Genomic DNA, 25,994 nt, shown 5'->3' with positions numbered 1-25,994 from the left:
ACCCTGTTGAACCAAATAGAGTAAGTAAATATTGTAAGTAAATTTGATTTAATTGCAGTAGTTAGTAATTAGATGACAGATCATTGTTCCCTTAAGGTATAGACAAAATGTAAATATGAAAGATAAACAATAGTACTATACATCATATATATATATATATATATATATATATATATATATATATAGAGAGAGAGAGAGAGAGAGAGAGGGAGAGAGAGAGGGAGACAGCCAAAAAATTATACAAACTTCAGGAAAGGAAATACTTATATAGTATAAATATTTTAATACTTAATGTTTTGCTATGTTATTGATATGCATTCTAATATAATAATAATAATAATAATAATAATAATAATAATAATAATAATAACAATAATAATATGATTAATATAAATCTTACTGGTTTTCTTTTCCTGAAGTGTGTATACATGACTCTCTCTCTCTCTCTCTCTCTATATATATATATATATATATAAACAGTATATGAATGCGTGCGTGTGTGTGTGTGTGTGTGTGTGTGTGTGGGAAGAACCCACTAAGCACGGCAAGAACATGCAAACTCCACCCACGCAGGCCCGAAGCAGGAATCTCGAAGCCTTGACCCTGGAGGTGCAAGGCCACATTGCTAACTATTATGCCACTGTGTCAGCAATACAAAAAATATATAAATAAATAAGAATATTAAATCAAATTAAAATTTTCTTTGTAACATACATAGCCATACACAGTATAATATGCAGAGAAATGGGTTTCTCTGAGATAAATAAATTGCATAAAAAAAGAAAAAAGAAGAAAAAAGAATATAAAATTAAATAAAAATACAAAGAACTTTAAGATAGAACATTTATAATATTCACAGTGTTACTAAATGTAATAAAATTCAAATAAAAGTGCATGAGGTGTTTAGTGTATAAATTATGAACAATAACTTTTGAAACTGAATACAGTACAGTCATTGATGCAATTGTAGGGTGACATGTATCTTATGGTCATGAAAAAAAAATCATGGTCATATACAGTATAAATCACAGCTATGTTCAATAGTGCAAGTAAGAGCATTTCCAGATGCACTATGTGACAGAATTTCCAGGATGGGGTTTCACACTTCCCTCATCAATACCAGATCTTAGCTAAGACTTAATACAAATCGTACATAAATTTTGTGATGTTGCATAATGTTGTCAGAATAATTCCATGGCAAATGCATGCTTTAATCAAAGCTAGAATAATACAATATTTTTGTACTTTTTTTTTTTTTTTTTACTCCTTTAACTTTCAGATAAATCAGTGCCCGTATCTAAAAATATAGGGCCGTTAACTTAATCATACTTTGACATTTTATTAGTGCTAATTAGCCTAATAAATAATAGACATTTGTGTTAATTAACTTTTTGCCAATTGGACAAACGATAAGTCCAAGTGACATTATTATAGTCTGTTTTGTTGATGTGAGGTTTGGATTAAAACAGGTAAACTCATGTGGCCTATCAAAAATAAATCATAAATGTACACCTTATAGAACCCTTGGAATCCTGGACTGCACTAAAAACACTGTTTTAATATACTATACAGAGACCAGCCATAACATTAAAACCACCAAGACATGAAGTCTTATATGAAGGATTATACGTTCACGGCGACACCTGTCAAAGGATCTGATGGTAACATCTTGATGCCAGATACCACAAAACACCAACAAAGACCTTGTGGAATCCAGATGAGACAGAGTTCAACAAAGCGAACATTGTTAGTGCACAAACAATAAACCATAGCAGGTAAATATACCCTGTAATGTACTTTACTTTTTGTAGGGAATAGGAAGTAGAGAAGCACTTATTTCTCTCATTTGCGTTCTTTTGGGTTGTTGTAAACATGTGAAATTATTATTTATTGAGTTCCTATTTGTTCTAATTTGAATTTAATAAAAGACAACTTTAAAGGCTTTCTGGACCATAGATTTTATTTCAAATTATAACTTCATAGTCATTTAACATTTTTGTAGAAAAATATTTTTTTTACACAATTCTATAACTTCTACCTGTAAAATAATCAGTAAACACTGATACATCAAGGCACTTTAAGAGCCCAAAATTCAGTCTGGGCAGGTACAATTTGGCATTGAACACTTATCACTGCCTTACTTTTTTCCAATAGATTATTATAGCAGTTGTTTTAGTAGCGTAAACAATAAACACATCACTATGGACAAGGTAAGTTGCAATGAAAGTAAGAATTCCTTCTTATGGCAAAAGCACTTTTTGGTCCTGCTCGGTAAATCTCAAACATGTGCAAGCTTGATTCTTTTAGTTCAAGAACACTTCTGGTAATTTGGGGATGAACTCATGTCCTGTTGAAGATGTAGCAGATGGTATAGCCTGTGACCAGAAGATGGCAGTGTTGAATGTAAAATGTCACTGTAATCCTGGATATTTTTCCTCCCATAAACATGAAATGCATGTTTACCTTTTTTCTTTCTTTTTTTTTTTTGTGCTTGCTTGCAATAACATGGCTGTGAAATGCATAGTAACAGGGCAAAATTCTCTATCTATTCAAATGTGTGTAAAAAAAAAAACAACAAACAAAAAAATACTAATGATGTGTGGTCCCAACAACCTGATCATAGAGGCCCAGAGACATGAAACAGTGATTTGGTTGTTAAAGGAAAGCTCCACCCTGAAATAGGTTTATATTTCAGAAATACTATAATTGATCTAGAACATACATAATATCTAATATGGGTTTAGTGTTGTACGTAGGGTAAGCCAAAGGAAAAAAAATTTAATTGTTGAAAAATATTGTTTTTAATGTTCCCTCATTAAATTTTTTTTAGTCCGAATGCACCACTGTCTTCACCTTTTCATCAAAAGTGAATCTTCACCCTCATAGGGCTGCTTTGAGGAGATCAAACCGATAAAAATCTAATAGAGTGAGATCAGGACTATAGGGGGGGATACTTTTAACACCTCAGAACAGAGTGTCGACAGTGTAGGCAGAAGTATGCGGACGCACATTGTCATCCAAGATCACTCCTTGGATAGCAGTCCTCTGCGATTAATCCAAAGTTTAAGCTTTATCTCTTTAACAAGCATCTCACTGTAACGAGCGCTGTTAACTGTGAACCTTTTTCCTGATAATGTTCCAATACTGGCCCTTGAGAATCCCAGAAAACTGTAGGCATCAATTTTACAGCTGATGGTTGACTTTTTAACTTTTTCTTAGTTATTTTCTTAGCAACTGAGAATGTTTCCGTCCCATGTCGTTCGTCCGATGTCGTGTGTCCGTTTGTCGTTTCCGCTCAGACTCATAGTGATAAATCCATGTCACGTCACCAGTAATGATTCTCTTTAAGAAACCTTCCTTAGAGTTCACATTTTGTTTGGAGATATCCAAATGCTTTTCTTTCTGCTCTTCTGTGAGTTGTCGGCAACAGGTACACCCCGAGACCACAAAAAATAATCACTGCATCCGCTGTACTTTTACAGAAATCACACGTGGGACATAAATTTTTGCTCGCACCGCAGTTACCAATGAACCAATGTAACAGTTTCACATCTGCACAGCTGTGACTGGGGGACAGTAGCCCTGAACTATGTGGCCAACAGAAGTTTTAACACAACTGGTGTGCAGATCATTTTTGACTCATCGTGGACATAAATGGACATCAGATGTTCATGTTTTGCTGTTACGCCTTTTCCCTAACAAATTACTAAAAACCTAGCAATGCGGAGACAGCAAATGCTGAACTTAAAAGTTACACAGATATACTGTATATGACACTTATACCAAGCTATAGTAAAGACTTGGCTTAGCTAGTTAACAATCTATGAGATGATCAGCACAGTGGAGAGAGCGATGATGTTAGAATTACATTTGAAGCCTCCAAACCTGAAATGTAGGAAGATGTGAGGCATACTAAAAAATTTAAAGTGCTGCTGCATCGCTCTCCTTACTTAGGCATAAAGAAATTCATCAGAAACACCTTGGAAGATTATACAAATGATCTGGTAAGTTGTTCAGGGTGGATCTTCCCTTTAAATAAGCAGAACTTTAACACAGTGGAATGATTGGTTACAAGCTAATAGTGAGACAGTGTTCAAAGATGATCGCATTCCATTCCTCATTAACACTCATACTGTGATACCTCAGGGCAACAAAATCCTAAAAAAATTAAAATAAAATCCGTGACAAACATTTCTTTCTGAACATGTGCATAAATCTTTTACGATAATTTCCCACAACGAACAATAAATTAGAACACATGGTGACCAGAAGAAAAAAAAAAAAAGCATAAAAACCGGACTGAACATGATTTAGGTAATTACCAGATTATAGCTTGTTAGACTATCGACTGATTCACAGTTGCTTGGTCTACAGGAAGTGAATCTGCAAGTTCTGTAGACTCGTTCCACCTCCACTAATCATAGTGAAAAGATTTAACACACACACACACAAAAAAGATGTCATCGCTGTGGCCTGCCGCACGGAAACCCAGAAGGCCTTCATGCAGATGAAGCTGTTCCTCATCTTATCTTGAGGCCCAGGTGCTTGACTCTGTGTGAGATCATGTCACACCTTCTCTCACGAATAGAGAGTCAAAATCATATGGCTCAGGGCTCGAACAAAAAGTCATCCCTCTCAAATAAGAAAAAAAAAAAGCGATGCCGAGTGAAACTGAGCATGCATCGCTAACGCTAAGTCTCCTCCTCCCACAAACAGAGCTGTTTATGAGGCGTGTAGTATGTAAAGTCGTAGCCTTTGCTGCAGCTCTTGATGCCGCACTTGTAGGGGGCGCTGTGGCCCAAAGAGTCCTTGTTCCGACAGTACTTGAGCAGGCACGGGTACCACTCGAGCCTTACGCTGTAGCTACAGGAACAGGGCTGCCAGAGATCCTTCACTAAGCGGCAGCTCTGAAGCCCGGGAGCCTCCGAAGCCTGCGGCAGGGTCTCGAACATGGAACCCTCCATACCTACAGTGAAGATTGCGGTTTTTAGCACAGACCATTGGAACAATGCAAACGTGGATAAATGTGAGAATAATACAAATAAGACATTTACTGCAATGAGAAAAGAACAGAGATTTAATCAAACGCATTTAGAAGTTATAGTATAATTTGTCGTTTTTTAGACGGGAATAATTTATAGTTATGCTTTTATATTTCACATCACATCCTATGACTGATTGTTGATGTTTTATTCATTACAAGATTTTACTAAACCAATCAATAGTTAAGCCACATATTTAATTAACATTAACATATTTAATTAACAGACAGAAGACAGTGTCTTCATAGAGTTGGACTTCAAACCCCCAACTCTAATAAATGCCTGCAGGGTTGCTGGCTACGCTTAAGTGTGACTGCATGCGTTAACGCGTGTAAATCGTACCCTGCTGTGGACTGACGTCGTGTTCGGTGTGTATTTCATTGTTGTTGTGACAAGCCCTGGAGCCACAGTGACCCTGACCACTATAACACCCTTACTGAAGATTAATGAATCGGTTATTGTGTGATTTCTTGGGAGGAGCATTTATATTATAGCCTGACATCACACAAACTTGTCTGTCCTGTTAAGTCTTGTCAGTGAAGATGAATGGCTACCTGATCATGCATGGAGGGGACAAAACTTTCCTGAAAGTGTGGGCAGCTGAAATGACTAACACTACATAGTATCCAGTTACCACACACTGGGGAAATTGCAAAATAACTTTTCAGACTTATAACATACATTTGGTCTTTTTTTAAGGAAGGTTTAAGAATGCTTTTGGCAAAAGAAGAACATACTGAAATCATTCCTAAGGCTGGATCGGGAAGGGTCACAGGGTCGTGATGGACTTGGCAAGCATATCACACACGTACACAACACATACATGACACTTCCCAAGCATAACAAATTCAAAGAGTATGGAAGTGTTGTGGACCAACTGAGAAGTGGACGTCCATTTGTTAATTCCGCTTATGCATGAAGACATTCGGGACACCGAATGGAAACTGACTCTGGTTGTGCAGCAATACTTCATTAAAATCTTTTGCTTGCAGTTTTATTAATTCATTTGACTTCAAATTTGTTATTATTAGTTGTAGTTTGACAAGTTAATGTTAACACCGTTACATTACATCCACTGTGCAGCTGCATTAGTACAGCTTTCCTCAGAACATTCTCTCATATCTGTCCGATCCTAAGACCTTAATCTTTCCTAATGGTTGCAGTATGTGTTGCGTCACGCAGTGATCTGTGATAAAATGTTTACCCGTGCCTGAACTGCCCTTAGACTTTCAACAGGTCATTTTGCACATACTGTACTACAGATGTAATGAACAAGATTTTTGAATTAATTATTCATTAAATAAATTGTATTAAATGTATTAATTATTAACATAAACACAAAATGTTCAGCATCTCTCCTTGATCAATAGCTCTAAACGTTGTATCAATAACAGTTTTTGAAAGAAATGGTCATTTTCTTGTTAAAACGAATTCGAATTCTCAATTCGTGTTCAAACACCAGCATTTTAGAAACGCTCAACTTCTGTGTGCACTGGAAATAAAGTATGCTCTTCCACTGTCCATATACTGTGTTTCCTATTTCCAGTTGTGCTGATGCTAAAGAATGAAAATGACTGGGCCTGAGCCTTTAAGAGGAAAATGGCAGTAGTTCGGGACTCGATTAAAGCGTGCGCTTTTGGCAGGCTGTAATTAGAAGCACTTGCCTGTGGCCAGCCAGTGGCGCATGTCAGCCTCACGCGTGTACACGGCGTCGCGCGCCACGCTGCACGTGTTGTAGACGAGGGCGCTGAGCTGCCATGCCAGGGTTAGGTTAACTGCTATGTTCATGCTGTACGTCTCTGGCGGCCTCTTCTCCTCCGCTGTCCTTATAGTGTGGGGGTTTTTCTGTGCACAGTTCAAATTTTTATTAAGTTAACAAACTTTCCAGAATGTTTAAACCAACAGAAGTCCTTCGTTTGGGTTATATATTTAAAGCTGTGACATCAACAAGTAAGGATGGGAATGGATCATCGGGAAAGTACCGATACAGTATTATCACAATATTTTTGTATTAGATTTTGTTACAGTTCTGAACAAACTTAGCAAATACTTTGCTTCTACCACACTAAAAATAATTTTAGAATCAGTGTGGCGATACATGAATTTATAAAATAGATTTTTTTTTTTTTCCCCTCCCCATCTCTACTAATAAGACACATCATTATACTGTAGGTCTGCCCTTTGCATGATGTAACAGTCATCTACTTTGGAACATAAAATCCACACACACCTACATACAGCCTACACCGGTGTTTCTAAACCAGGGATATGAGGCATAATTACAGCAGGTCCATAGGATTGTTTAAATAAGATATTTCAATTATGGACATTATTCATTATTCTGGAAATACTTTATAAAAGTATGCAAGAAAAATGGCTGCCAAGTTGGTGGATATTTATTTATTCATTTTTTCAATTCCCGTTGATTTCTCTCCACGATACTTTACTCATTCTAATGTAAAATCACCATTAGCCCATTTTAAACCCTCATCCTCATTCATCTATCTTTCCTGCACGCTGTGTGTGGCTCTGGAGAACAACACTGACCTGCCGGAGTCTGGCCATGGACTCGCTGGAGATGATCTCATTGTGGCTGAGGCGTGTGATGAAGCACAGTGCCTGGTACTGGCTCTGCCCTCTTTCCAGCTCTCCAAGAATCAAGGCTCGGAAGATCTTCACATCCTTAACAAAAATAGAGAAAAGCAATTTTTCTGAACTGAAGGCAAAAATGAAGTAAAAGCTGCATTTAAAGATTCCATGAAAAGTCCATAAACCGAACACCAAGCCTACCTACTGTACACTTACACTCATAATCTAATCTAAGTTTACACTCAGAAATGAATTATCACTGTGATCGCTGATAAAGACCTACATGGACGGTACTGATAATCTCTTAGGAGGTACAACTCACTCCCAACATTTAAATACACCTCCATCACTTTACTGACTGATCTCTATCCATGCTAATAATAATAAAAAAACTCTCATCCATCCAGGACGTTCCTGTTCAACATGTTAAAACTCTAAAACATTTTCTGCTGCTTAGAGAAGAGTTGTGTTGATGATGACGACTTTGACCAAATTGATTACACTATGGCATGCGGTTCGAAAAACCGGACATTCCTCGTGTGGGGAAAGCACACAAAGCGAGTGAGGTTTTAAAAAAAAAACTTTAAAACGGTGCTCTCCGAAGCAGGCTTAGAAATCACCCTAAATAATACCATCTCCATGCCACGTATATACACAGATGACAAGGATATTACTGGCAGTCATTTTTTCCATCACTTTTGTCTGGCTGCCAGGATTTACCACAGTGACATCAGATGTGTTTTCCCAGACCGTCACACATATTTGATCCGGTCATACCAGATATATCATTACACACTGCAGATGTCTACACGATAGCTTTCGCCATACAGCATTATTTTGACATTTGGTAAACAACAGAAACGCCGATTTAAAAGGTCTACATGCCCTGTTACTGTTGTAGAATTCTGAAATGAAACCAAAATAAATAATGTCTGGTCGTTTTCTTCAGCTTTGATGTGGATAAGCAAATAAAAAAAAAGAAGAACAAAACAGTTAGGAGTCTCCGGAGGGAGGGAAGGGGGGGGCGCTGTGAAGTCTGGCAATGGGATGTTAACGATGAATCCTTTGGGTGCTGCAGGTTGAGGGTGTGGCCTCTGTTGATCAAACTTGTTTGTCTGATGCATTCCATGGGAGCTGGATCGGATAGGCGCCTATATATATATATATATATTAAAATAAATCACCTAAAACCATTGTGTCAAAATGTGTTACAGTCTAATAAGACCAAGTTGTACATTTGGGGTCACAATTCTAAAAGATATGCTAGTTGCAGTAAGCAGACCTCTTGCCCTTTGAAGCATGGTGGTGGCAACATCATGCTATAGAGCTGTTTGCCTATAGCTTTAGATGGGGCTTTAGAGGGAATAATATCTTGCTCTAAATCCATGGTACTCAATGCATGGGCAAAAATCACACACAGTGTACACCGCATAAATATTAGTGTATCTGGCTTTTGAGTGACAGTAGATTCTCGGTAAAAAAATAAGGTCACTGGCTTCCTTTTAAACCTGCCTTCGAATAAAGAAACCACGATTCCGATTCAGTGGGTGAATAACAGATTTGTAGGGTTTTGTGCTGGAGCGACGCAAAGGCGCTGCACATTTCGGAACATTACAGGGTTACTACTGGCAACATGATCGGCACCCTGGCAGGGATCCTGTAGCTATAAAGAGTTCCATGTGAGAAAATGATGGGTAGCCACTGACAAGAGTGAGAGCACAGACCTGTCTAATCATTCATCAACTGTCGGTCACACACACGCATGCACACCCACACAACAAGGTCTCAGAGCATAAGGCCAGCAGAAGGCTTCGAGAGTCTTGTTCTTCCTGCACAATCAAAACTAACAGAGACCAGCTGACGTTTGTTTGCTCTGGAGCTTAATCATCTCCAACTTTCCGCAGAGAAGGTTTCAATGTCAGCGCAATAACAAAACACCTCTGCATGCAGTTAGCAGATATCTCCCTGCAGTCCAGACGCACAGGCAGCCAAAAAACCCTCAGCCTTCTGTTATTTCATTTGAGCGCTGATCAAAACGTCCAGATTTTTCATGTTGGTTGGGCGGGGGAGGGTCACAGATGACAGAACAATCAGCAGAACAAAGAAGAAGAAAGAAGACCTCTCAATCATGAAGGGATTGGAAAAGGAATTAATGGCCAAGTTATTGGGCAAAAACTCTAATACACAACACAGACAATATTGCTTTGCTCTGCCTGGTGACATCACATCAGTCTATCCTTCTGTTACATTATTCATTGATGCTTTTATGCAAAAAGACGTATCTTATTATTTCCTTTTTTCCTTCATAAGTTTAAAGTCTTATTTAGATTACCAATCCAGGCTTCGGTTTCAATTCCCTGAAAAGCCAGTATAAACACTGCAGCCTTCTGGTGCTCAACTTAACTTGTCCATTGGTCCATATTCCACTTGTCTCTCAGCCCCTCTTTTTATGTCTTCCTTGGTCAGTTTGCCTATCCCTCAGTCTCTGCTACAATAGACACCCTCAACTCCACCTTTGTAAAACATCATGCTGGTCACGAGACTAAACACAAACCATGACGCACGGCAAGTTCACTCTCACTGGTTGGGTGTCATCTCCAAAAACAAGATCATCATCAGGGGCCTGTTCCTCTGCTGGCGCCTGGCTGGTGTGTGCGTGAAATACGCATTCGTCTCTCATCCTACCAGTCAAGTGCCAATTACGGGCAGAGCCTTTGCTGACATGTCTCACTACACAGCTCCAAATGCTCACACATTCTCTCAACCTGAAGCGAAACTGCAGATCGACTGTGGAGGCAGTACAAAAAGAAAGAAGTGCAAAGCCCTGTGCAAAACAGTAACTTCAATTAATACTTAATACCTGAAACATCAATGCTTTACAAAACTTTATATTTCAAAAAGCTGATAAACAGAAGGCAAGAAACCAAACTTAACAACATGTCCAAAAAAGTGATTAGACTCTACTGGAATAAGACGTGTCCTAGCATATGTGCAATGTCTTCTGTTAGCAGCGAACGTTTCTCCTTTTTTTATTTAAACTGGCACTTTTTACACAATGCAGACCACTCTAATCCCATTCCATACATACCTTCGCAAAGTCATAGTGACCTTCAGCCAAAACAACTGCTGCTCATTTCCATCACTTTAATGAGCTGACACATACTGAGCCACTGTAACCGACCATATGAGGATACCCGGTCACCAGCACAACCATCAGGGAAGCAATCAGCAAGACCAAATTTCATCATAAAATGAGGGCAAGAACATTGAATAGATTACATGGTCATAATTATCTGGATGTCTGACTTTCACTGCCATATGTGGTTCTGCCTTAAAGTATTTCCACAAAGTCGGAAGCACAAAGTTGTATAGATCGTCACTGCCCTGCGCTGGAACTAAGAGGCATAGGCATATTCCAGAATGGTGATGCCCCTGTGCATAAAGTAAGGTCCATGAAGACACAGTTTTGAGCTGGAGTGCAAAATCACCAGTGGCCTACACAGAGCGGTGTACTGAAAAACTTTGAGATGACCTGAAACTCAAGCTTTCTCTTGTGACATCAGTGTCAAGTCTTAAGCACAAATCCCTCCAGCCATGGTCTAAAATCATGTAGCCTTTCCAAGAGGTAGAGGTTTTTATTTTAGCAAAATGGGGACTAGGGAGGCCACGCTAGCGTATTTAGACTTTCTGATACAGCAGGTGGCAGTATGCACCTACTTGGCTATTAAAAACAAAAGAATAAAAGAACGAGGAAGTTAAGCTTTGCGCTATCCTAAATTATGTTATTGATATCTGCTTTCTGTGTAGGTGAGAGGATGAGATTGACACATACTATGAACACAGATTTCAATATTCAGATTCACTGATGAACTCGCGTCTAATCAGCGATCTACTTCTGTTCCCAAATATGACTGGCTTTCATATCTGATTCAATCCGTGCCGAAGTATGCTGTTTTGTTCTCGAGACCACCTTTTCCAGCAGATACAGGCAGGTTTCCCGAGCGTTGAACGATCGTGTTCTCGCTAATCAAAATAAACCAGACTTTGTGGTCAAATGTTCTTGGGAAATGATCCCAAGGCCCTGATGTGAAAATGCCCTTAATCTCGAATGGATTGGTCATAAAACATAGGTGCATTGGTCAGGTTTTCAATCGGTTCATGACTAGCTTTAAACAAAGTGGTATTGTTGAAAACCCGAAAGTGGTGTATAAGGAAGTAATAAAACACGGCAGGACAGGTTCCTATAAGAAAATTATTAACAACAGAATGGTATAATCTATTCATTCATTTGAGTTCAATGCATTATTATTTGTATAGTGCTTTTAACAAGAGACAGCACCTCGAGGCAGCTTTATAGAAATCCGGATGTAGATTTAGATCTTTTTAAAGCTCAGTTTACAACTAAAGATTGATAAATAATCACAAAAAGACTCCCTGAGGTGAGACGAGGTGAGATTATAAATATTTGCTTTTCTACAACTGTATGTGAAAGTCAAACAGAGCATAGTGTGCTGAAAAGACACCCAGCAGGAGAATCATAGTTTTCACAACTGTAGTTCTTCCAAGTCCACAGCACCCACATGAGACCTTCCAGTGCATAAAGGACGAGACATGGGCACCAACCACGCCCACAAGCGCAACCACCAGGGCATCTGTGTGCGACCATAAATTCCCATATATTTTCCTTTACCCAAATAAATGCACCAGGGATTAAACCAACAACCTAGAGACTAACATTGATGGCCAATAGTGAAGCAGCAGATCGCAACACGCTTTTATACAGAATATATTTATATAACAACTTTTCATTCTTTTTTAATCTTCATTACATGCAGTCTGAAGGATTGCACCAGCTCTGTAATTTGCAACATACCTATAGAAATGAAAAATGAAGTTCCCCACATGTTACACTACACAGTGTATGCCTCAGCAGTTTAATTAAGGAAACAGTGACACACTTTAAAGGCCATTTATTGCACTTCAGTTTATTCTGGTCCGAGTCTCTTACTTCTCCCCCTCTGGCAGATAGTATGCAAATAGTCCAATGAAATTAAGAAGCTTGTTTTCTGTGCAGGTTTTTTAAGGACTTTGTACTTGTATGAAATGACAAAACCTGCCACACAATAGACTGGGAAGTTATATTAAGGGTCTTTGTTCGACGCTCTCTTTGAACATGCAGGAAAAACAAGCTTCTGAAACAGCCAGAGGTTTGTCTTGTACACAAGTACACGTAGGCGAGCAACACATTACGGGGAAGAGCTGAACAAAGATCGCCATCGGGGCACGCTGTTATTCATAAACTTTTTGATGTTCCACTCGTTCCGTCACGTACAAAGGTTTTAAATCGGGAACACCTCACTCAGTGGACGCACAGCTGCCCCTTATCACATATAGTATACCTTTCTCTAGGATATCCCAGGAGAGCTTGCTGCACTTCCTGTTTTCCGGTCCCCTCACAGAGCGGGTCTGTTTGATGAGGCCTCCTCATCTGACACTCTAACCAGCCAGTCTTGCTACAAGTCTGAACTGTTTCGGGGGAAAATAAAAGCCATGATCGTGTTTTACCAGGTTTCTGACTTTTGTCTTAACTTGGCACTTTTGTTTAGTTAATCTAGCAAAAAGCCTAGCCTTTCTTTTCTGTGCGGCCTGAGACTTAACTGTGGCAGGGAGCCAAAGACCATAAGCAAACAACCTGCGAGGCAAGCGGAAAGCTGTAGAGATTAAAATGTTTAAGGTTAGGGTGGTTTAATGCTTGCGAAGAGAAATTAAGAAAAATAGCATTGTGTGACAGTTCTCTTGCAGGAGCGAAAGGGGATTACGAGGAATTCGGCTACAGCGGAGGTATTTGCACCGGCAGACTAAGCGGCCCGGTGAAAAGGCACAGGTTGAAGGCGGCCTTTTAATCCGTCTTGTAAAAGACTAGCGATGTCGCAGAATAGCGCGTAAAAGGGGGAGGGAGTCAAGCTGATGAGAAATGCTTGAGCTGGAGCTAATTACACCAAGAATGTGAAATGTGCTCACACCTGGACCACGTAGCTTAGAAGAAACATGTTTAAGCATAATCCCAGTTAGCATCAAAACACAATTAAAGGCGATGACATGCACAGATTTCTTAAACAACACCATATCAGTGTTTCTCAATCTGCATTTTTACCTGTTATGACTGAGCTGGAAATTCTTAAAGCTGCCTTGGGTGGGGTGGGGGGGCACAACATTGAGCAATACACAATTTTCCAGGACAGAGATCAGGAAACCACAGGAGGAAGTATCAACAGAAGCACTTTACAGAGGTCACATTTAACAAGGGATATTAGAAAAGGGCACTCCTGTAGCTTCCGCTTTGTGCCATGTGATCTTTGGCCTCTACTTGTGTGGCTAATAGAAGGGTGTTTGCTTTCAGCCAACTGCCTGTTTGTTCTCAGTAAAACATCAACTGTTCTGCTTTACTCAAGCTTTTCCTCCTCCAAACAGCCGCTTGAGCATGCTTGCCTTAGCGGAACAGAATGAGCGAAGTTGCCAACGGCACGGCGTGGCGTAATACGGCTAATTAACTTTCCCACCCCACCCCCATCTGAGAAAGAAAAAAACGGTTCCTTTCTCACACGCTTGGGAACGAATCAAATTCATGAAACCGGTTTCATAATAACCACACAGTCAGATCAATATTTCAACATTGCTTATCATGCCAAACTGTTGCACAAGAGAAAGAGGTGATGCTACAGAGTGGAGGAGGTAGACATATGAAGTCTTTTCGACATAGACAATCTGTTGAACTGTAGTACAAAAAGTACTGCAGATGATTGTGTAGTGATCAGATTTTGGTACATCAGATTAACTTTACCATCTGATGTCCAAAAAAAAAGACATTCAATGAGAATAACTGTTTAGTGGACGGAATCACCTGATGCGATATCACAAAACCTATATGCCGTTTCAATCTGTAATGCGATTCTGTAAGTGTCACAATTTTATAAATATTATCATTCAAATTAAATTATGATTTTTTTTTATTGTGAATAATTTAGAGAGCCACCTGTAGGATTATAGAGGAACTGCAACATTTTAAAAAAATGATTTTTGGAGTGGACTTCGGGTGAGCGACAACATGGAGTAGACGTGGAAAACAGATGCTCTGATCAAACTTAATTTCTTCACTCCTTCTTCCGTTCCTGAAGGTTGAATTTACTCTTTAGGGTGTTAGATTTTTATCCTTTATCCCGGAGTCACCTATTTTTGACCTACAATGACTAGTAAGAGCGTAAAACCAGAAAAAAAATATAACTCTGTGACCGCTCTAACATTTAATCTCCATGCTGCTGAATAAACACTGTCAAGCATTAGTGGCGGAATTTAAACCTTCATTTAGTTTACTGGAAACAAAACTGGAGCAGATTCAAGCCAAAGTGGAAGACCACGGTCGATGCTTACCCTGCTTAGAATTCGCTACGGATAACCTGAGCCAGAGTGTAATCAAGCTGGAAAATATTTCCGGTCTTTGGGAAAACAGCTTGAAGTTAATGACCAGGGTCATAGACCTACAGTAGAGGGCCGGATCAGGAGATAAAACTTGTATATCCTAGGCCAGATTGAAGACCTTCTAGTTCGGGAGGCACGGCGGAGAGGGAAGCTGGAATACCAGCAGATTCGTGTCATAGAAGATTATGCTTATGAAAATTTGAGCTAACGAGATTTTTCATGCCGAGTACAGCGTAAAATTTGTGCGTTGTTTATCATTATTTACGTATTTATTTTTAATGACTTGTGGGTTACATGGACAATTGATGAGGTTTGTTGCTGCTTTGTTTTTAGCATCTTTCTTCTTAGGGCTGAGGGGAATTGGGTATGGGGGGAGGTGTGTGTGTGTGTGTGTATACGTGTGTGTGATGGGGGGCGGGGGGGTCCAATGGGGGTATGGGATCTTCAAAGCCAGTACTATGTTAGAACTGTGTACAGAGTTGATCTGTAATACATCTCTCCATGTTCTAGACCTTTGTTTTAAGGTTGACACTTGGCATTTCATTATAATTAATGGTTACCACCCTGCACCCCCTTCTCTCTCTCTCTCTCTCTCTCTCTCTCTCTCGGAGAATGAATAGTTCTTTAAACTTAAGGGACTTAATCATTCATTCAAAAGAAGGCAAGTTCTCTCACACTTTAAACAACTTAACACCACAATTGCATTTTTACAAGAAACATTCACAGTTCTGATAATTCTCACCTCATTTCATGCAGCACTACCACTTTATCTTTCAGGCCAAAGCCAGGGGGGCCTAATTGTCATTAACCCAAACATCTGTTTTGAGCACCATAATGTTATTCCAGATATATATATATATGATTGTTATATCACTGTAAAAGGCCAATTAGTTTATACTAATATAGTTGTAGAATTTCGATCATTAAAATGAAGCTCTTTTTCAGTCTGCACCTATTTTCTTCCCAAATCTTACTTTAATGCAGTTAATTTAATTATACCATCTTACCTTTGTAAAGGTAAGTGTCCTTGGTTAAATTCCCAAGTCCCGTCTTCAAAGATTGAAAAGAGAAGGTAGCATGGCTCCACCCAGTCGTTGGATTAAGGGGGTTATATAAAGGATTGCACGAAGTGCGTTAAAATGCACACATGTTTAGCTTGTTATAAAATCTATTAAAATATTGTCGAAAGGAGATAAATCATTTTGGGAGTCACTGTGGTGATGCATAAATTGCCATACAAAAGAATCATGATTCATCACTGAATTGATTCCCTGTCCCATACCCCTCCTCCTCTCTACTATTTAGATTATGTACAAACAAAACCATACGTACATATATACATACATCGGACCGCCAACCCAGTAAAGCATTTGCTTACAGTAATCTTCATTTAGGAGTGACAACGCTGTATTGTGAAAGACAGCTCTACCCTAAACGCAACATACTTCATCACTGTCACTAATGGAATGTGTTTCAGAGCACTCGGCAACTGGGTGCTCTTAGCTGCGTCTGCCGTTCTTTCATTATCTGGAGTCCTCAAAAGGCCAACAAGGCTTGGCTCTAGCCTGAATAAGATATCAACATTTGGTCTGAATGGAGCCGCTGAAGTGTCCTCTGGGAAAGCGCCTGCAGTTGACACAATGGATGAGAAACAAAATCGTCACCAAACTTGTTAGAGGACTGCAGAGATCTTACAGTCTGAATCGAACGCACTCGGTTTGTTTAGGCAGCTGTGAGCACAGCAATCATGCTCAGGGAAAGCAATCCAACTGCTCCAATATTTCCTGAGAGGTCATGTGAGTCTGCGGTCAGACTGCTAGGAGAATGCCATTTAACTACACTGAAATCAAAACTCTTGGCTGAACCCGAAATCCATAGCACTCCGAACTGAATACTGCTGCATTCATTAGTGTGCTATTATATTTATAACACAACACTGCCGTGAGACTGCCTGGTCTAATGTTATGCTTAAAACAAAATCCCGATTGTCCAGGCTAAAAAGAAGCAACAATTTGCCTGTAGGGTATGACCAGCTGATCAAAGTGCAGTACGAAAACTATGTAGGTACGGAAAATAAGCTAGATGGCAAAAAAAAAGATAGAGCGAGAAGTACAAAGTTTTTAGTTAACATTTTAGTAATGAGGTGTAACAAACGTGTTATTTTCATCTGGTGTTCATTTTCAAGATGTCAGGGTGTTGTGTTAGCCAAGTTCTGGAGAGTTTTTCTTTTATTTTGCTTAATTTAGTTACTTATGCCACATCCCTACTGTTCCTTATTCTGAAAATACTGTTAAGCATCTGTTCAAACTAATTTCTACACCGATCAGTTATAACATTAACACTACATAACATTAGCACATTTACATTGATTATTAATTACATACCAATGAATAGGTGACACGGTCATGTGCACCCAAGACTCACTTATATCAAAATCACCTGGTCGATCACACGGAAAAGCCAATGCAGCACTAAAAAATGAAATAAATCAATGGACAGAACACCCAGTGGACCAAAGCCTGCCACACACGGTGCCCAGCAGCCAACAAGCCCAAGGCTTCTGACCCGGCCTCAACCAACAGCACCCAAAGGATCCGGTGCAAACCTCCTGGTACCAGACACCACAGCACACCCACAGAAGCCAAGTGCAGACCCTGAGAGACCAGAGCCACCCCTGTGGCACAAGGGGAATCTCAAAACCTAGGTGTTTTTACTATTATATCTAAATGCTGTATATATGAACCATAGAAAGAATGTCTATGTTTATTCTTTAGCAGCTCCTGCATATTTGGTGGATATTTATAACTTTATTGATGACAATTATTAATCAAGGCTAACTGCACTTAAAAATCAAAATTTAAATGAAACCAATAATGTTTGTGTAGCATCATAAAGCTCCGTAGCTCACATATGTACATGATACGTTTACATTATGTGCATATGAACTACGCAAACTTGTACATGATAAGTTTACTCGATTTAAGGTGAAGCACAGAATTGAACATCATTGGCCTTAGTTTTGAAAGAGGACAAAGAGACAACAGCAGCAAAGCAAAAAGGTATTGACGTTAAGGAATTTTGGATGTAAGGAAACAGCCAACTAGAGTTTACCTTGTCATGCTGTGCAAAGTTGAGTTGAAAGAGAGTTGCCAGATTGGGTGGCTTTCCAGTAAATAGCATTTTATTACCTTTGGATAGAAAATGTGTCTTAAAATGTGTAGATTAATTTTAATAAAAGATGAGCTAAAGTATGATTCCCAGAAGTTATGTTATTTGGTTACAGTAGGTGTTCAGTATTTACCATTTGGTTACAGAGTGGTCTGGCAACCCTGATGGCCACAAAGCATGAAAGCAGTTTGAGCGAGAGAAAATATACAATCCCAGTCAAAAGTTTGGACACAAGTTCGAATTTATTTTCTACATTCTAGAAGAATACTGAATTATTTTTTCCCAAAACTATAAAATAACATATGGACTTAGGTAATTAAGTAATAAAAACAGTCAGTTGTTATTTTGAGACATAAAGGTCAGCTGTTCTGGAACAATTCTTGCAAGAACAGTAATGTCAAGTGCATGCACCCATTAAGCACCATGATGAAACTGGCTTTCATGAAAACCTTTCCAGAAGTTAATTTAGAGTTACCTGCCTCAAAAATCACCAATTAACAAACAGCACATCAGATTAGAGCCGTTATAAAGGATTTACAGAGCAGAAGTAGCAGACACAGAAAATTACTGCATATTTTGTATGCCTTCAGCATTCTTCTACAATGTAGAAAGAAATAATAATCCAGAAATCCCATGGAATTAGAAGATGTGTAGGAACGTTTGCCTGGAAGTGTAGTTAGTGCACATGTGGAAAAACAGTTTGCTCAGTAATGAGCCAAATACAGTATAACTGCAGTAAAACTGTATTTCACAAAGGTTCATGGTTTACATGTGCCAAAATGTGGAGAAATATTGACAGATCACTAATCAACTATGGTCTAATACAATATTGTTATTATTAGGATTTTATTTTTAAAAATATTATTCAATTTGCTTACATTATTTGGGTTTCATTAACTTTTCTTATATTACTAATTTTCGTTGGGATTGTGGTGCTTAAAATTTTTTATTTTGGTACCATTTCTGTTTAATCGATTATTAAAACTTCTGCACTGTATTATTTTTCCTAGCCACTTCAGTATAATGTACAGTACATTAGTAAATCTGTTGTTTCTGAGCTGCTTAAACGATTTGTAAAACCCGATCGAGTAATAGATCAAGACATAATGCCTGGTTTGCATAAACAACCCAAGGTCACGAAAGGGTTTACTAGAAACGTTATGCAATATCCAGTCTATTCCGTTACACTAATCACATTCATTTACCACAACTTCGTATGAAGTCACCGTCATATTGGATTTGAGGAACAGATAGTCGAGTGACTCAGCAACGCCAAGTGACTTTTCATATTGCCTAATTTGAAAGCACCTAAAGACGTGTCGCTCCTTGCCAGGAAAGAGTGACACGAGCACAAAGCACCCGTGGCATGTTCCTGCAAGTGACACCGCAGCCTGGGAGAGTTCGACATCCACACAGAGAACACAGACCGCTCAGACAACAAACATGTTTGTGTGGGGGGTTTACTCTAATGAATGCAACCGTTACTCCACCTCCTGCGCTTCCTGTTCCCAAACAAGAGCAGGGATAATGGCAGGCAGCCCATACAGATATGTCCGCACATGAGCATGCAGAGATAAAATCCTTACTAAGGAGTCAACAATGAAACAACAATGCCAAGCCGTGCCATGCGCCGATCTGAGGAAAGAGCAACAATGTGCATTCCATGAAAATGAACGAGTCGTTTGCTACTTCTCAAGATAACACGCTGATTTTTTTTTTGACCACCTACAGCATTTAGTCGCTTAGCGAGTTGCATAGTCGGTTCAAACTGAGATTAAGATGATATCTTTAATAAGTTTGACCTCCTTATGAATAATGTTTTTTAGCTATAAAAAGTACTAGCACTTGACCAATTGTCAGTGTTTGGCTACAGCCATCTTTATTATCTTATCACTTGCCTCTAACGTGTTGTTACTTGTGGCACTTGAAATACTGTATAAACATGCTCTAGGTTCCGGCTAGGAAATGAATAAATCTAAATAAGCAATTTGTTAATGTTTTACTAGATAACTGGTCTTAAAAGCTCTCGAGAGTGTAAATGGAAAGCCATAAACCAGCAGGATATGTCTAAAAGCTGATGAAAAAACACCTATTGATGATGAGCATGTTTCCAGCACCATGGCCAAGGTTACTCCAAGATTAAGTTTATAGCTTCGGTAAAAGAAGAAAAAGGAGAAAAAGAAGCAGGGATGGGTCACTGCCAAGTAGTTCAAGGATACCCCAACGTGGAGATGCACAAAGGGGCCAACTACTACATACAGCAGTGGGTGTGAGGAGAAATGAATCGATTCACATTCACCAGCGCTTACTGTGTGGGCTTTTTCCATAACTGCCTCTTTCTTTTGAAGACAGCCTAGATATTAAACAGCCTAAGGGTGGACAGGGAGAGAACCTGGAAACATGATACAGCTAGAACTAGATAAAAGAGTGATTTAAGACAATGCCAGTGTGAGCATTCACGCTCGCATGTTTATAGCACATTCTCGCAACTCTGTGACATTACTGCCCCGTTTCCCCAGACACCTCCGCTTTGTTTTGATGGATCCCGATTATTCACGAGCAATCCAGCCTGGTGTAGACTAGGGTTGTGCAGTAAGGGCCAAAAATGATTACAGGGCTTAATATTGTTAACATTATTCAGCCTATTTTATCACTTTGAAAATGGCTCTCTTGTTCAGATAATGCAATTATAGCCAAAGCCGGTTTTAGACTATAAAGCCTGACTTTGCTTTTGCAGGCACAATTGCACATCGTAAAGAATAATGTTTGATCATGAGGGATTAGAACACACAACGTGAGCTGCTTGACGACGACCAATTTAGTACTGCTGCAATCGAAAACAGCTGATGACAAAATACGGGCAAACACGACACCGTGTCATATTTCTGCCTAAGCATGAGTGTTGCTTTGACACTAGTGTAATATCCACCATTAAGATGACATATAATTACACAAATAAATGTCGCTGTGTATCCAGTATAGTTTATATAGTATCCAACATGGTATATGAGGCACAGTGGCTTAGTGGTTAGCACTGTCACCTTGGACCTTCAGGTCCTGGGTTCGATTCCCATGTAGTGTCTGTGTGCATGGAGTTTCCTCCGGGTTCTCCGTTTTCCTCCCACAGTCCAAAAACATGCAGATTAGGCTAACTGGTGTTTCCAATTTGCCTGTAGTGTGTGTGTTGATTGTAAGTCCTACCACAGATGTACAAATGGGAATAAATACAATGGTCACCTTTGGGATCAACAGTCCCTTGTTGGACCACAAAGTTTCCTAGATGGATGAATGGAATATTGTATATATCTAATATAAAGGACATGTTGCAACCTAGCAGCTTATTGGTTAGCACTGTCTCCTTGTACATCCAGGGTTTGTGGTTCTTCCCGTTTCCTCCACTTTCCTTCCATAGTCTAAAGACATGTTGGGTAGGCTCGTGTGGCTGGTGTGTGTCTGTGTGTATATGCTTGTGCCCTGCAATGGATTGGCACCCCATCTAGGGTGTACCCCAACATGTGGCCCAAGTCCCCTGGAATGGGCTCCAGGCTTACACCTGTAACTAAGTGATAACAGGAACTAAGAGTGCCAATCCGTCCATAGTCTTTGGGCATATATACTGTACTCAATTTGGGAACCCCAATTAACCCAACCTGCATGACTTTAGACCGTGGAAGGAAACCGGAGTACCGAGCACGAGTAGAACATGCACACAGACCTGAGGCTGGAATCGAACCCTTGACCCTGGAGGTGCAAGGCCACAGTGCTGACCACTACGCCACCACGCCACTTCTAAGGAATACACGCCCACCAAAAACAACTAAAATAATAACAACTTGTTGGGCAGTTAGTAATATTAGAAGAATATTTGACCAAAATACCATGCAGCAAAAAAGAAATTCATACAATCACTTCAAAGTCTTTTAGTTTATTAAATAAAATTCCTAAACCCCTCCTTTATGGAACAAAAGTTCAAGGACCTAATAAATATACACAGGATTCCAGTTTGTAGCATTTATCGGTGTCCCGTTTGATTCCCGGCCAAATGTATCTGCCAAGAAGACGAATCACAATTCCTGTGAATTGCAAAGTTTCCCAGTCCTCTTTAGATAATCATTGGGAAAAAATTGTGTTTGAAATAACTGATCGTGCCAAGCAAACATTGGTAATTCTGTGGTTAATAAATAAGCATTCGTATATAACTTTACAACTTGATTCGACTGGGCAAAGTATTAAAATGAAACTAATTTGGCAAGCACTTTCACTCTCTCAGCTTTAACCGACAGAGTTGAACTAATGTAGAGAACAAACCCTGTTCTCTCAGATAATAACTCGTCATTTAAGTGTTATTTCGGTATCGCAGTAAGTAAAAGAAATTTATTCAAATGAAAGTGCATGAAAGTTCATTTAGTGGCCCCAGCCGTGCCTGGAGACCTGGTGTCTGCACAACTACTTGACACGTAGCATTGTCTGACTGTCGACAGTCTATTTTTTTGGCATTGCCGTAAAATCACTCGCTAACCAGAACGCAGTAAATCCAAGAAGGCAGCTGCGAGTCGAAGTTAATTCAAGTTTCCATAAATCCTTGCAGATGACACAGATGAGAAACACATGTAGGGGGAAAAGGAGACGGGTTTCTGTGTGGAACTGATAAAGAGTGGAAAAAGAAAGGCTGAGTTTAAAATAAATAAATAAATAAATAAATAAATAAATAAATTAATTAAAATTTAAATGTCTCTGAAGTCATTACTACTCCAGGAGATAAACAGCTCTTAACTTTTAAATCAGGGTAAAGGTTATTAAATTTATCAAATTTATGAACGTACCCTCAGCATCCATAACGAATATTGATAACAGGTCGCAAAGTAATATTTTTTTGCCATTATTTCTTTGTGACAAATGTGTTAAATGGACAAGTGATAAATAGAACACACCAATGCTCACCAATCATAAATGATGCTTTGGTCCAGCACAGTACCCAACATCTCAGGAAACTAAGTGTTTTTGAGAGGTTGCTCAATCAGGCATTGCAGAGGCGGTTTGAAACTAAAGTTGGCAGGAAGGAGGTATAGTACATCTTCAAGAGGCGATCTGAGATCGTGAGAAAAGCACATGCCTTGGGTGAAGCTGAAAACATGGATATATTATTTCCACAAGTTCAGATGTGACCTAATCCATGTAATACTGTCTGCAAGTTCCCTAAATTAATTTAATTTACAGCTTCTTTCATAAACACACAGTGTATATTGGCTGCATGGTAGAAAAAGTAACAGAAGTTGGGATATAATACACCTGGTACAGGTACATAGGGTAAAGGAGTAGTTTGCTTTCCTGGTCTAGAAATCATTTGGTTAATTTCAGTCATTCATTCATTCATCTTTAGCAACTGCTTAATTCTGATCATGGTTGATCTGGAGTTCAGTCCATTACAACGCACACACAAAGATCATTTACCATAACCAATCCACCAAATGACATGTTGGGAGAACACCAGACACACCAGAGGAAACCCACATGGAAAGAACATTCACAGGCAGCAGTCTAAGCTTAGATTCAATCTGGCTGCCTAGGTGACTTTAGTACTTTAAAGAGTACACTACTAGTCAAAAGTTTGAAATTCCTTTCTTTCCTGATTTTTAGTATTTCTTTCTACTTTGAAGACATCCAAAGTATGCAATAATCTCTTTTGAGACTGGTAACTTGAAATTTTGGTCTTATTTTCCTGAGATGGTCTTCACGAGAGCCAGTTTCATCATGGTGCTTGATGAGTTTTGCAAATGCACTTGACAATATTGTTCTTGCAGGAACGTTTCAGAGCAGCAGACCTTTGTGTCTTAAAATAACAACTGACTAATGTTGTTGTTGTTGATTACATAAGTCCATGTGTTATTTCATAGTTTAAATAAAATTCCAGTATTGTTCTAGAATGTGGAAAAATAAAGCTTCTTCTATTACCCTAAAGGTTTCTATAGTGTTTCCATTTAGGCAAACCTTGAAATCCTTTCATAACCATAGGTGATTTCTCTTCATTGAAGGAGTCAGGTAGAACTTAGGGGTTTCTTATATATTGGTTACCCTGTGTCGGATCACAAGGAGGTGAAGCCTATCCCAGAGACAAGGGCACACCAAAGGCAAAATTCGAACCCCTGATTCTGGAGGTACAAGGCAATGGTGTTATCCAATGAGGAACCGTGCCACCAATTAAATAAAGATTCGGTTAAAGACTTCCACCAAAGATCCACCAAAAACTGTCTAAGGACGCATATGTTTTTGTTTTTTGCGAAGTTTAAAATACTTTCTGAGGCACCTTTATTTTTAAATAGAAGACGGGTAGCTCAGTTTCGGTGTATGTGTCGGGACCAAGCTGGCACTGCTGGGCTTGAGGAAGGTCCTTAACCCACAACTGCTCATATGTGTAATGTGATACATGTAAATCAATTTTAGACATAGGTGTCTGCCAAATGCCGTAAAATGTAAATGAATTTATTGGTGCAGTTTATAAAAGTTTTTTAAAGAAAAAAACATCTGGGTCCTTAATATTAATATGAAGGTAAAAATAGATTTATAGTACCAATATCTCTACGTCTACTATTCTGTCTAGTGTCTACTATTTTAACTTTCCAGAATTCATACATACACATGCTCTCTGATAGTTACAAACAGCATTATATCATCATGATCAATGAGAATCTTGTCATTCCAAGGTCACGTGATAGAGAGTACCTGATGTAGGTCTAGTTATCTGATATCGAAGATGGCATATTTGAATCCAACAAGCCGTGAATGGCGAAGACAGCAGTGTGTGTGTTTGTGTGTGTCTTATCTCACCTGTTTAAAGTCTGCCACGAAAGTGATGAGAGTGCCGTCAGCCTGCCTGTACTCCAGTGTGATGGAGTCTCTCTCACTGTCCGCCTCCAGCAGCTCCTCAGTGATCCGACCATCAGCGAGTCGAACCCGCACTTTCAGCTCGGAGCACAAACCCGCACTGAGCACTGAAGCCCAGACGAACAGGATGACTCCGACTGACCCCGGAGACATCCCAAAACGAGGCGAAAACGCGCAGTCAAAACGCAAAGCGCGGAGAGACGAGCCACAGATCCGACACCGAGTCAAGCGGCGGGGAACCGACTCGCCTCATTACACCGAGTTCCTACACACGCACAGTAACAAACCTGACCAACGGTTTTTTTTTTTTTTTTTTTTAAAGCTTTTCATCCATGGTCTCACGCCGGAATATTAATTACATTGTAACAAGAAATCAATCGGCTAAGAAATAAAAGTTTCAAACTTGTCGCTGAGAACAATCTCAGAGTTTGACTCAGTGAGCTGTGAGAAGGACGCGGCTCAAGTCAGACGCACGCTGCTTTGCCGAGTGGCAGCACACACTCACTGCGCTTCACGCTCACTTCTGTTGTAGTTTCTTTCTCCTCCTCCTCCTGCTCAGTGTTTTTGACTTGAACTCGCCGTCTAAGAGCCGTCACTTCCTTCAGCGAGCCAAAGTACAACTCCACACTGCAGCGGCCTCCAAAGTTTCAGCGCAGGGAACTCTTAAAGGCGCAGCGCCCTCCCAAACCTTCACTCACCTCAGATTATACACTGAAAAAAAAGTCACACACTTCAGGACTGTAATTGAATCAACTTTACTTTTTAATATGGTGCACAGTTTGGTGGAGAAGTCATGTATGAAAATGGTTCTGCACGCTCTCAGAACCACACTTTGAC

At 39.5% G+C, this 25,994-nt stretch overlaps 1 protein-coding gene across 1 annotated transcript; it reads right to left on the bottom strand.

Annotated features, from left to right (window-relative positions):
* Positions 1-1,939: 1,939 nt before the first annotated feature.
* Positions 1,940-25,731, bottom strand: oafa (OAF homolog a (Drosophila)). Its single transcript, XM_053507292.1, has 4 exons — positions 25,101-25,731; positions 7,590-7,724; positions 6,707-6,887; positions 1,940-4,966 (listed from the first exon to the last, which is right to left on the bottom strand). The coding sequence occupies exons 1-4, from the start codon at positions 25,308-25,310 to the stop codon at positions 4,692-4,694; spliced, it is 801 nt and encodes a 266-aa protein (XP_053363267.1). The 5' UTR covers positions 25,311-25,731; the 3' UTR covers positions 1,940-4,691.
* Between the last annotated feature and the right edge of the window lie 263 nt (positions 25,732-25,994).

The sequence above is a fragment of the Clarias gariepinus genome, chromosome 11, assembly GCF_024256425.1.
Source record: "Clarias gariepinus isolate MV-2021 ecotype Netherlands chromosome 11, CGAR_prim_01v2, whole genome shotgun sequence".
NCBI lineage: Eukaryota > Metazoa > Chordata > Actinopteri > Siluriformes > Clariidae > Clarias > Clarias gariepinus.
Note: the sequence above shows the minus strand (reverse complement) of the source record. Positions and strands in the feature narration are given on the sequence as shown.

Bases quoted from the DNA above. Each gene is read 5' to 3' on its own strand.
- oafa (XM_053507292.1), bottom strand. From the start codon at position 25,310: ATGTCTCCGGGGTCAGTCGGAGTCATCCTGTTCGTCTGGGCTTCAGTG. The intron at 7,725-25,100 runs GTGAGATAAGAC...ATTTTTGTTAAG, and splicing joins TCGTGGCAGACTTTAAACAG to GATGTGAAGATCTTCCGAGC. The intron at 4,967-6,706 runs GCAAGTGCTTCT...TCTTCACTGTAG, and splicing joins GCGCCACTGGCTGGCCACAG to GTATGGAGGGTTCCATGTTC.